Below are 12,074 nucleotides of genomic sequence, written 5' to 3' on the forward strand. Positions count from 1 at the left end.
ACAAATCACTCAGAAAGGCATGGGCGACACAAGTAAATAACAGGAAGCGGAGATATAGAAGCAATGTGCCTTCGCTGGGCATGGCGGTTCTGCTCTTGCCTCTAATCCCAGAGACTGAAGCATGAAGATACTATGCACTAACAGTTATCAATTATGGAAGTTCAAGGTATGAAAGATGGAGAAGTCATTGTTTAGTCTATAGGTAACATGTTTTGTCTTTGAACTTCAAGGTTAAGGTGTTTACAGCTACACTTTGAATTAGTTTTCTCTTCTCGATCCTGGGTTTTCTCTTTTCATCCTGTCAGTGTTTGGCAGACTCACTTTCCCAGACCCGGGCTGTGGTGTGCATGACTTTCAAATCCTCCTGCCCTAGCTGGGCGGTAGTGGTACACACCCAGAGAAACCCTGTCTCAAAAATCTAAACAAACAAACAAATAAATAAATAAATAAATACCTCAGGAGTCTATAGTTCTTTATTTTTATTTTAACAAAGTCTGCCTCCCCCTCCCTTCATAGATAGGGTTTCTCTGTAGTTTTGGAGCTTATCTTAGAACTCGCTCTGTAGACCAGGCTAGCCTCAAACTCACAGAGATCTGTCAGCCTCCGCCTCTCGAGTGCTAGGATTAAAAGCCTAGCCATATTTTAACAAAATCTTACAGATCAGGATGACCTGGAGCTCAGATTCCTCAAGCCTCAACCACCCAAGAGCTGGAATTACAGATATATATCACCATGCCTGTCCTATTTAAGAATTACTTCATATGTCAGATGATTTCTGCCTAGGTTGGTCTGCAGGATTTACATGCGTGTAAATCTAATTATGTTCCTGATACAAAGTGTTTTGTTTTCCTAGGACTTCATGGTCTTCATTAAGTGATCAGAGTTTATGCATTCACATAAAACTGACTTTAGTGTAAGGATAATAGAATTTAACTTACCACAGACCACCCATTTACAAGAGAGTCTGGGCCAAGCACAGAGAAGCTCTAGGGAGTTTTTCCTTCTGTGCAGCTCCTTTGAGGAGAACTCAGAAGCCTTCATTTTTATTCACAGTTGCTTATTTAGTATGAGTTGAGAAGATCGGGTAAACATCTTCATCTGAAGTATTACATCTCAAATTATACATCTGATTGATATCTCATATAATTAGATGTTTTATATTTTTCTCTCCGCTTCTCCAGATTACAATTCCTAGACCTTCTGTGGCATCAACACAGTCAACTTCAGGGAGCTTTCACTATGGTCCACAACCAGAGAAGAAAGATCTTCAACCCTTGGAGCCCACTGTGGAACTTTATTCTCCAAGGGAAAACTTCTCAGGCTTAGTTGTAACAGAGGGTGAACTTCCTAGTGGAGGAAGCAGAATGGATTTGGGACTTCAGATAGATCACATTGGTCATGACATGTTACCCAACATGAGAGACAGTGACACATCTCAAGACTTGGGACCAAAAGACCTTCCTGACCATAATAGATTAGTTGTGAAAGAATTTGAAAATCTCCCTGGAGAAACAGAGGAAAAAAGCATTCTTCTGGGTTCAGATAATGAAGATGAGAAGTTAAGTAAAGGGCAGCATTGTGTTGAAATCTCTCTCCCAGGAGATTTAGTAACTACAGAAAGGGATCAGTCAGCTACCACAGAACCTGTTGATGTATCAAAGACACAGAATTTTAGTGTGGTGCCAAATCAAGACAAAAACCATGAGATAATGAAGCTTTTGGCAGTTGGAACTTCAGAAATTTCTCAAGTCATTGACCCACATGCTGAAGGGCAGATAGGCCAGGTGGCAGTAATGCAAAAAAACAAACTGTTTAAGGATGCTGACATTAAGAGTGAAGACTTGCCAGGACATCAGGGAGACCTCTCTACTTTTTTGCACCAAGAGGGAAAGAGAGAAAAGGTTGTCCCTAGAAATGGAGAGCTATATCATTGTGTCCCAGAGAATGAGCATGGTCCTCCCACCCGGAAGGACATGCTTCGGTCATCCTTTGTAACCAGACACAGCCGGATCCCTGTTTTAGCACAAGAAATAGACTCAACTTTTGAGTCATCCTCTGCAGTCTCTGCAAAAGAAAAGCTTCTACAGAAGAAAGCCTACCAGCCAGAACTAGTCAAACTTCTGGTAGAAAAAAGGCAGTTCAAGTCTTTCCTAGGGGACCTCTCAAGTGCCTCTGATAAGCTAATAGAGGAGAAATTAGCTGCTGCCCCTGTTCCCTTTTCTGAGGAGGAAGTCTTCACTCCCTTTTCCAGATTGGCAGTAGATTCCCACCTGAGTAGATCAGCTGAAGATGGCTGTCTGTCACCCATCATCTCCCAGTCTAGAAAGAGCAAGATTCCAAGGCCAGTTTCCTGGGTCAGCACAGATCAAGTTAATAGCTCAGCTTCACCTCAGTTCTTGCCTCGGCCACCACCAGGAAAGCCACCAATCAGGCCTGGAGTAGAAGCCAGGTAATGCTTCATGTTTTCTATGTGTATAGTGTGTACTAATGTTTTCAAGTGTGCTTTACTGTGTGGTAGACATCAGTAGTAGCATTTCTTCTGAGCGTGTTTTCTTTTCTCCCTTCCACAAGCATTAGGGCAAGTACAGATTGACCCAGACTAAAGCACTTTTTCTCCACTGTGGCAACATAAAATTTACCATCTTACTCATTTGAAGTGTATTTTCAGTGGCATTAACTCTTGTTAATTTTGCCATGCGACCATCACTTGTTGATTTTCTTTATGGTTTTGGTCGTTATAAACACTTTGAGAAGTAATAGAATCTATATATAGTATTTGTTCAGTTGTAGCTGACTCATTTGACTTAGCACAAAGTCATTAAGATCATTCATGTTAGCATCAAGCAGAATTTTCTTCCTTTTAAAGATAGAAGGGGACTTTTGGAGTTTATTTTACAGTGGTCTTATAACAATCTATTTATTTACATTTGTGTGTATGTATCTGAGCATGCCTTTGCAGATGCAGAGATCAGTGGACAGCTTGTTGGATTGGTCCTCTCTTTCCACCTTGTGGGTCTCAGGGATCCACTCAGGCTGTCAGGTTGACAAGCACCTTTCCTGCTGTACCACCTTGCTAGCCCTGTCTTAAAGCATATTGTTCCTTCTTTATTGTATGCCTTCTTTCCTGTCTATCTGGTGTGTGTGTTAAGACAGTAAATTCCTTTATTTTTCCAATTGTGTTTATTATGCTCATTTTCATTGTGGTCAACTTGAAGTACACAGACTGTCTTGTAGTTCCAGCATTGTAATTGAGTTTTTGGCAGTGTAATACCAAAATATTCCACTGTGCCCCTTTAAGTTTCCATTCCCATTCCTTTTACTTGGTCAAATCATAAGATTACATCTTCATTTTATGTCCCCAAACATAAGCTTGTAATTGTTTAGTTTTGCTTTTGAGATAAGCGCTTATATAGATCAAATTGGCCTTGAACTCCTGATTCTCCTGAACTCCTGATTCTCCTGCTGGGATTATAGATGTGCAATAGTCACATTGTACTTTAAGAACTAGATGTTTTATAAATGTATTAGTCTCCTAAATCCTTCAGAAAACAAAAAGTTATAAATAGCTGTGAGAATAATAATCACTTTTATAATTGACTTAAATCATTTATCTTTATTCAGATCTCGATCATTTCTCTATATGGCTTCAAGTTATTGTCTAGTATCCTCTCATTTCAACCTGCAGTAACTTCAGCCAGCATTGCTATGGCAGGTCTGGTAGTAACATAAGTAGATATGTAGTATGGTGGGTATTGAGCCCAGAGCCTCATTCATGCTAAGTACAAACCTCTCATTTATATTGCCAAGCCCCTACCTCAGCTTTTTAACTCACAGAATCTTCATTTCTCCCTCATCTTTGAAGGATACTTTCTTAACACAAGATTATTGGTTGGCAGTTCTCTTAGAGCTTTAAATATCTTGGTCCTCAGACCACTGCCCTTTGAGCTCCAGAAGTTCTGATGTTTCAGAAAAGTTTTTGAGGACTCCCTGTATTATTTCTTGGTTCTCCTAAGAATCCTTTGACAGTTTGATTGTGTCTCGGTTTGATGGTCTGTGATTAGGTAGCTTTGGAGTCATTGAGCTCACTGGATGTTATATCTTGTCTTTAATTGAACTTGGGGAGTTTTCAGCTGTTCTTCGGGTAGTCACTTTTTTTCTCTTGTCCTTCTCCAATTCCTGTGGTGCCACATCAGTCTGCTTGCTAGTCCCTTACTCTCTTTAATCTTTTGTCTTTCTATTATTTAGGTTCAATATCAGTTTTCCTATCTTACTGTTTTCTGCTTCTTCTCACTGTTCAAATATGCTTTTAAAAAATTGTGTGTGTGTGTGTGTGTGTGTGTGTGTGTGTGTGTGTGTGTGTGTGTGTGTGCTCGCGCGCGCAGGTGCCCACATGCACTGTAGGTCAACTTGAGGGAGTTGATTCTTTTTCTTCCACAAGTAGGTCCTGTGGGATGACCTTAGGTTAGCAAACTTGGAGGTAAATCACCTTTCCCCACTGAGTCATCTCTCCGGCCTGTCCTAACTTTAATATTTAGCTTCCTAAAGGGAAAAGAGGAAAAGTAGAGGCAGAGTGAGAAGATACTAATACTTTGTAACACTGAAAGTCATATCAGTCACAAAAAAGAGGGCTTGCAGTAATGCATACAAGCACATGTGGTGGGTGGCCACTCTTACAAATCATGAGAACAGCAACGAAAAATTAGAGCACAGTAAAATAAAGTTTAATGTTATTTTTTTTTCAGACTTAAGCCAGCAGAATAAAAGGAATTATTTCAGCCAGTGGGACCATTGTCTTTGAAGTTACCACCATATGATTGAACTCCTAAGATTAAAACTATAAAAATAAAAATATACCAGTCTCTGAAATGTCCCATCCTATCTATCACTTTGAATGATGTAGCATAAGTCATTTGTATCATTAGACAATTTCTTGATAGTTGATCTGGTTAGTATGCATAAGGGATCAAGACCTTGTAGAGTTCTCAGCTGTAGCAAGAAAAAGTTTGCATAGCACCATTGGAACTTGCAAAATGAGGAAATTACACATTAATCGTGAAATTTAGAGGAACAGTACCAACTGGAGCAGAATGAAAATTAATTTGTAGCTTTTGTTATTGTGTTCAGCATTATATTCAGGTTAGCTTATGTCTTTTTCTCATAAAAAGAAAAAAATGTAACAAATGTTGAACTCCCAAGGCATCTGAGAAAATTATATTTCCTAGTTTGAACTGATAAAATTTCAAGCTCATGTTGGTGTTATGCACATGGCTATCAACCTATTGTTGTCCTCAACAAATATGTTGGCCTCATTCATAGCTGTCCTGGGATGCATGAGACCCTGGGATGGGAGGTAGGGACAAAAAGCAATTAGAACACAGAGCTTCCAAACAAATCTTTCTTCCAAAGATTTTATTTTTATTTTTAACTGGGGGAGGAGTATGTGTGCAGGTTGCCTCAGAGGTCAGAAGAAGATGTTGGATCCCCTGTAGCTGGTTTTGAATTGCCCAATGTGGGTGCTGATAACTAAACTCTGGTCCTTTGGAAGCACTGTCTGAGCTGTATCTATAGTATAAGAACTTTTTTTTTCATTTGGTGTTTTGTTTTACCTACCCAGATTCCTAAAAGTTGTGTGCAGACTGCTTTAGAAACTACTACACAGTTGACTGCCTCAGGGCTGAAGGTGGGATGGGTAGCTATTACCTTGCCAAAATCTGAAACTGACCAAAATTAACTGCAGTTTATAGTCCAAGTTTTCCCTGTGCATTGCAAGCTTTTAATGCACTTCAGATTCCTAAAATAATTACACTAAACAGACTCTTCACTGCAGCTATTTTCGAGGTGGGAAAGGTTCCTGGTATCAAAAAATGTCCCTAATAATACATATTCTCTACTTAAAACCTTAAATATTGGTCAGCTTATTGTTCCTATAATCATTTATCAGAGACAGGCTAACTTAGCAGGAGAATGAGATTCCAAAGAAGTTCACTGTAATTCCAAGTAGCACAGCACAGTGTCATGGCAAGTATCCCCCACCCCCTTAGTCACAACACATGGTGGCATGAACACTTGCGTATCTCTACATATGTCAGTATCCTTTTACTCATAAAACCACCAGGATTTAATATAGAAGCTCTACCCTAATGATCTCATGTAATCTCGCTTCTTAAAGGCCCTACCTTTGAATGCCAGTCAGACTTAAAGTTCCACCATGTTATTAATAGTAGCTTAAGACTTTAAGGGTTAAACTAATAAAGATGGTACAGAGAGACAACCCATAAGTGGTTATAAAACCGAGTGTGATAGTACATACAGATGCCAACACTTGGAAGACTGAGGCAGGACAATCACAAGTTCAAGGCAAGAATGACCTACATAGTAAGTTCCAGCCTGGCCAGGCTACTTAGAGAGTCTGTATCTGAAAACCATTAAGAACAAACAAAACCTTGATTACTGCTAGATGTGGCAATGATGGCATTTGGGAAGCTCTGAAGTAAGAGAAATTCTAGTTAACCTGACTACATAACAGAACCCTTTAAAGATTGAAGTCTTTACTTATGTGTGTGTGTGTTGGATGAGTGATGGGCAGTGTGTGTGTTGGATGAGTGATGGGCAGTGTGTGTGTTGGATGAGTGAAGGGCAGTGTGTGTTGGATGAGTGTGATGGGCAGTGCGTGTTGGATGAGTGATGGGCAGTGTGTGTTGGATGAGTGATGGTCAGTGTGTGTGTTGGATGAGTGATGGGCAGTGTGTGTTGGAAGAGTGATGTTGTGTGTGCGTGTTGGATGAGTGATGGGCAGTGTGTGTTGGATGAGTGATGGGCAATGTGTGTGTTGGAAGAGTGATGTTGAGTGTGCGTGTTGGATGACTGATGGGCAGTGTGTGTGTTGGATGAGTGATGGGCAGTGTGTGTTGGATGAGTGATGGACAGTGTGTGTGTTGGATGAGTGATGGACAGTGTGTGTGTTGGATGAGTGATGGACAGTGTGTGTGTTGGATGAGTGATGGGCAGTGTGTGTGTTGGATGAGTGAAGGGCAGTGTGTGTTGGATGAGTGATGGGCAGTGCGTGTTGGATGAGTGATGGGCAGTGTGTGTGTTGGATGAGTGATGGGCAGTGTGTGTGTTGGATGAGTGATGAGGTGTGTGTGTTGGATGAGTGATGGGGTGTGTGTGTTCGATGAGTGATGGGCAGTGTGTGTGTTGGATGAGTGATGGGCAGTGTGTGTGTTGGAAGAGTGATGAGGTGTGTGTGTGTTGAATGACTGATGGGCAGTGTGTGTGTTGGATGAGTGATGGGCAGTGAGTGTGTATGTTGGATGAGTGATGGGCAGTGCGTGTTGGATGAGTGATGGGCAGTGCATGTTGGATGAGTGATGGGCAATGTGTGTGTTGGAAGAGTGATGAGGTGTGTGTGTGTTGGATGACTGATGGGCAGTGTGCCACCATGCATGTGTGGAGATGACAGGACAACCTTGTGGAACTGGTTCTCTGTCTACCTTTCCATCTTTCCATGGGTTTCAGGGATCAACTCAATCACCAGGCTTCATGGCAAGAGCCTTTACCCACCAAATCATCCCTTGACCCCTCTTGGGATTTTTAAAAATACACAAACCAAGGTAGATTTGTCCAGGAATGATGGAAACTAAGAGATGATGGATACCTATAATCCTAATACCTGGAAAGCTGAGGCAGAAAATGTCAAGCTAAGGCCAGCTTGGCCTGGGATACATACTGAGCTCCTGACGAGTGTGTGCTACATAGGAAGACCTTGTCAAAGGAAACAAACATTAATCAAAAGGAAAAAGAGACACAGCAGATGTTAATCTGTCCAGTGTCACATACACCATATATGTGAAAGAAAAACTCAGTGTCCATTTTGTATTTTGACATACTTCATAAACATTATGCTTTGAGATACTGTAATTTTTAGACACACTTATAATGAATTTTGGGGTCCTGCCTCAAAAAAAAAAATAATTCTTCTCTATTCTTTTAAGGCTACGCAGATATAAAGTTCTAGGGAGTAGTAACTCTGACTCAGACCTTTTCTCTCGTCTGGCCCAAATTCTTCAAAATGGATCTCAGAAACCCCGGAGTACTACTCAATCCAAGAGCCCAGGATCTCCTCACAATCCAAAAACACCACCCAAGAGTCCAGTCGTGCCTCGCAGGAGTCCCAGTGCCTCTCCTCGAAGCTCATCCTTGCCTCGAACATCTAGTTCCTCACCATCTAGGGCTGGACGGCCCCACCATGACCAGAGGAGTTCGTCCCCACATCTGGGGAGAAGCAAGTCACCCCCAAGCCACTCAGGATCATCATCCTCCAGGAGGTCCTGCCAACAAGAGCATTGCAAACCCAGCAAGAATGGCCCAAAAGGATCTGGTAGCCTCCACCACCACTCAGCCAGCTCTAAAATTCCCCCAGGGAAGAGTAAGCCAGCCAGTAAACTCAGCAGATAGGAAGTAGTGGGTTGTATCTCTGGGAAAGGTGTGAGATCTTCCTCCTAGACCTGATGCATGTGTCTCCCTGTACTGTCTGTTTCAAACAATCAGTGTTGATCTTCTTTTGCAAAAGAAAGTAACATGATCAGTTATTTATAAGAAGACATAACTATCTACATACTAAGGAATAGGGCAGGTAGGAAGCGGACCAGGAGTCAAATGCTTCAGTCCAGCAAAATCCAAGGGGAAGAAACTCATTAAATGAGCTCTTGTTTTGTAGCTGCCTTTGAAATAGGAAGTTGACGATAGGAAATAGAATGGGATTTTAAGTGATTTTGCCTAATTTGTTAATCCTCTACTCAAAGAGTATAGCAAAAGTGTTTGATATTTTTATTTTCAACTTCCTAACCTTGGAAAGTCATTGTGCAGACATTCAAATATATAAGAAGCCTGTTGCCAGGAAACTAGTACTTGGGTATATTTGGTTTGTGTGCTTATTTAGTGAATCCACACCTTTCTTTCCACTCATTCCACTCATTTAAAATTGTTTCTTACCTCTTATTTTAACAATGCACCCTAATAAGGGTTTCAGCAGCACACACTAACACTTTAAAATCTAGTCGCCCTTATTTAGTCAAACCTTGCTATTTTCCTTTGAGCCGCAGTTTTTAACTCATATATTTTTATCTCAGAAAGGAAAACAATGTCCAGCTAGAGCTGTTTTGGGCAGGCATGTTTGGAGATGGAGAGAGAGTGGGACAATGTCTTTAAAGGTAGAAGCATCCCTTGACCTGATTACATCTCCTTGTAGAAGGAGACTGACCAGAGGAGAAAGCTTCCTTTATGTCCTCCCCGCGCTCTCTAGTGCTAGCCTTCAAGATGGCACTAGGAAAGCAAAACACTTCGGAATATGGCATATGTTTTTTAGAAATTTAGAAAGAAATTAACTATGTTATGGAGGCTTATAATCTTCAGATTTTGTATTTTATACATTAAGCCAATAAGGAATGAATATCTGGGGAAATAAATTAGGCTAAATAGTTTTCTTTCAATGTTTTTATTACTTGGTTCTTGTGTTGTTTAATGCTTGGGCTTCTCATTCTTGGCCCAATCTCCATATAATCTCAATTTATAAAGTTGTAAGGATGATCATATTTGTTTTATCCTCACTCTCTTTCTAGCAAAAATCAGGCAAATTAAAGAATACCAGACTTTTTAAGTGGGCTATTTGACGCCCTATGAATGTTTAGTATGATAAAAAACCTTATTGAGGTCAGAGAAATTGATCTGCCTGCTGTTGAAATCTCTGCCTTCTAACAAACATCTACTTTCTCTTTGACCTTGTGTTGCTGCCAAACCTAAAACAGATGAATTTGAGGTAGGGGTGGGGGAGAAGGAAATGCACCAAGTGAGCATGTTCCAGTGCTGCTTCTAGCTGCCCTGATGCTATACTTGTTTTCTGTGCTGAGCTTTTTCAAAATTGGGACACTATACTGAGACATAAGGTCTCCATGAGAAATGTGGCGTAGTGTGGAATCCAATTCCTTTCCAGGTTCAAGCATTCCAGAGCAGTGCAGCAGATAAGGCAAATTTACTGTTTGTCTATTACAATTGTAATACTGGAGACTGACCCTTGTGTATTATATTGTAGAACAGTTGCTGCAATACTACTTGCATGTCTTTCATGGTAAATTATATAAATATTTATAAATATAGAGACATATGCTTATATAAATCCATTCTTTCTCATTCTGCATTTGTAATTTCAAAATCCTTAGATGATAAAATTCCTTTTCTATTATGTGCCTCCTGTACACTTGGGCATTGCCCATCTTCATTTTCTGAAAATATGTTCTGGGCATGTGACACCTAAGATTCCTCTTGCCTTCCAGGAACATAGTGCAACAGTTGGCAGCCTTTAACAAGCCAAGGTATAAGATACTTAATTTTCATTTAAAAAGTATTTTAATAGGTGAAAATTTTAAAAGGATATGCTTGTAATACAGGCTCAAAGATTACTTATGTTAGCCACATAGTTCTGTCATTATGGCTAGAGTGGATCAATGGGCATTATAATTATGGATCTGGCATCAGCTGATTTTTAAAACATTTCCTGAAAGTTGCCTCTTTCATGTTGCTCTTTTGAATAGGAGTGGGGATAGGATGTAAGATAATTAAGAAATTATCTTTCTTCTGTTACATTAGCTAACTGATGCTAAAAGTAGCCAGCTTTCATACTGACCTTTCTAGTCAGAAATGTGCTAATAGTAACCACTGGGAAAGCTAAAACAGCCCAGCCTTTTTCTTCCTAAATTTCTCTACTGATAGTCAAATCCCAAGGTGATGGGCAGCATGACACAGGATGTTTTCCGTCTCAGTTTCTTTGTTTCCTCCCACCTTTTAATGTGTTGCTTCCTTTTCTACATGTCATTAACAAACCCATCAAAATCCAGAGACAAATGGCCTCATTACCTGAGAATGTTTTATTTTGCATGTAGAGAAAATAGCCAACCAAAGATGTTTTTGCTCTGAAGAAAAGAAAATGGACTAATTATTTTATGTATCAGTAGGTCCATTTATTAAGTGCTGTTCTGATATAGAGATTAAAAAGCTGAACCAAGGTGGTGGTACATACCTTTAATCCCAACACTCTGGAGGCAGAGGCAGCCTGGTCTACAGAGTGAATCTCAGGATAGCCAGGGCTACACATAGAAACTCTACCTCCATCCCTCACCCCCTCAAAAAAAGAGAGAGAGAGATTAAAAAGCATAGTTTGTGCTTTTAGATGTTACATTTCTTTCAGGTTAAAAATGGAAGTTGGCAACCTTAAGCAACACTTTTGGATCAGGAGTATGATCCAGAGAATAAAACTTTTGTTTCCATTTGGCCTTTTCAGTTCCTTATTTTGAGGTTTTTATTGATAGCATATAGATCATCCAAATAAATATAAATGGTTTAGCTATTTTACTTAAGGTGAGAAACATGACTGAAGGTATAGCAAAAGTAATGTGAAACCAAACTTAAGTTACCTTTTGGAAAACAAATACCTCCTGGTTTCCATCTGCACAGGTTACTGACTCATGCCCACCCTTGCCTTGTTTCATCTCTGCGATTATTTCATTGGAGCAAAAAATAGATATACCAATAGTTTAGTTCTTAATTTTAGGTAATGTTGCCCCAAAATTATACTACTGACCTTCAAGCTTTCTTAATTGCTTTTGAAATATTAAAATCATACCTAGGAATCTTGTACAGCCTAAACATGTTTGACTTCAATGGATAGTGTACACAGGAGGAAATTGGATCGTATCCAATTCAACATTAAGATATAGATTCTTAAGTCCCCTTGCAATGAAGCTGTCAGCAGCCAGACATTAATCTCCATCCTGTGCTGGCCTTGCAGACAGGAGCACAGTTACCTTTAGTTTTTTAGCTGCATGCTTTGCAATGAATGTTTTTGGTAAAAGTTGCCTAACAAGTTAATCAAGGCCTAAAAAAAAGTAGCAAAATGGTTAAAGGCCCATTGTCATCATTATCCACTTTACATTATTTGCTCTAGCATACTAAGCCACTGTATGCTGATTTTGTGTTCTACATATACAGTATGTCTGTCTATTTTACTCCTGGCCACTGTG

At 40.0% G+C, this 12,074-nt stretch overlaps 1 protein-coding gene across 6 annotated transcripts in view; it reads left to right on the forward strand.

Annotated features, from left to right (window-relative positions):
* Ttbk2 (tau tubulin kinase 2) overlaps positions 1-12,074 on the forward strand; it is a 98,319-nt gene extending 86,245 nt beyond the window's left edge. For 5 of the 6 annotated variants that reach the window (XM_051183612.1, XM_051183615.1, XM_051183613.1 and 2 more), the window contains 2 exons: positions 1,182-2,449; positions 7,995-12,074. In XM_051183612.1, coding sequence (XP_051039569.1) covers positions 1,182-2,449; positions 7,995-8,457 — 1,731 coding nt within the window. In that variant the 3' untranslated portion in view covers positions 8,458-12,074. Of the gene's footprint in view, positions 1-1,181; positions 2,450-4,742; positions 4,867-7,994 lie in introns of those variants that run through there. The other variant, XM_051183616.1, reaches the window with a different exon arrangement.

This window comes from Phodopus roborovskii, unplaced genomic scaffold (genome assembly GCF_943737965.1).
Source record: "Phodopus roborovskii unplaced genomic scaffold, PHOROB, whole genome shotgun sequence".
Classification (NCBI taxonomy): Eukaryota; Metazoa; Chordata; class Mammalia; order Rodentia; family Cricetidae; genus Phodopus; species Phodopus roborovskii.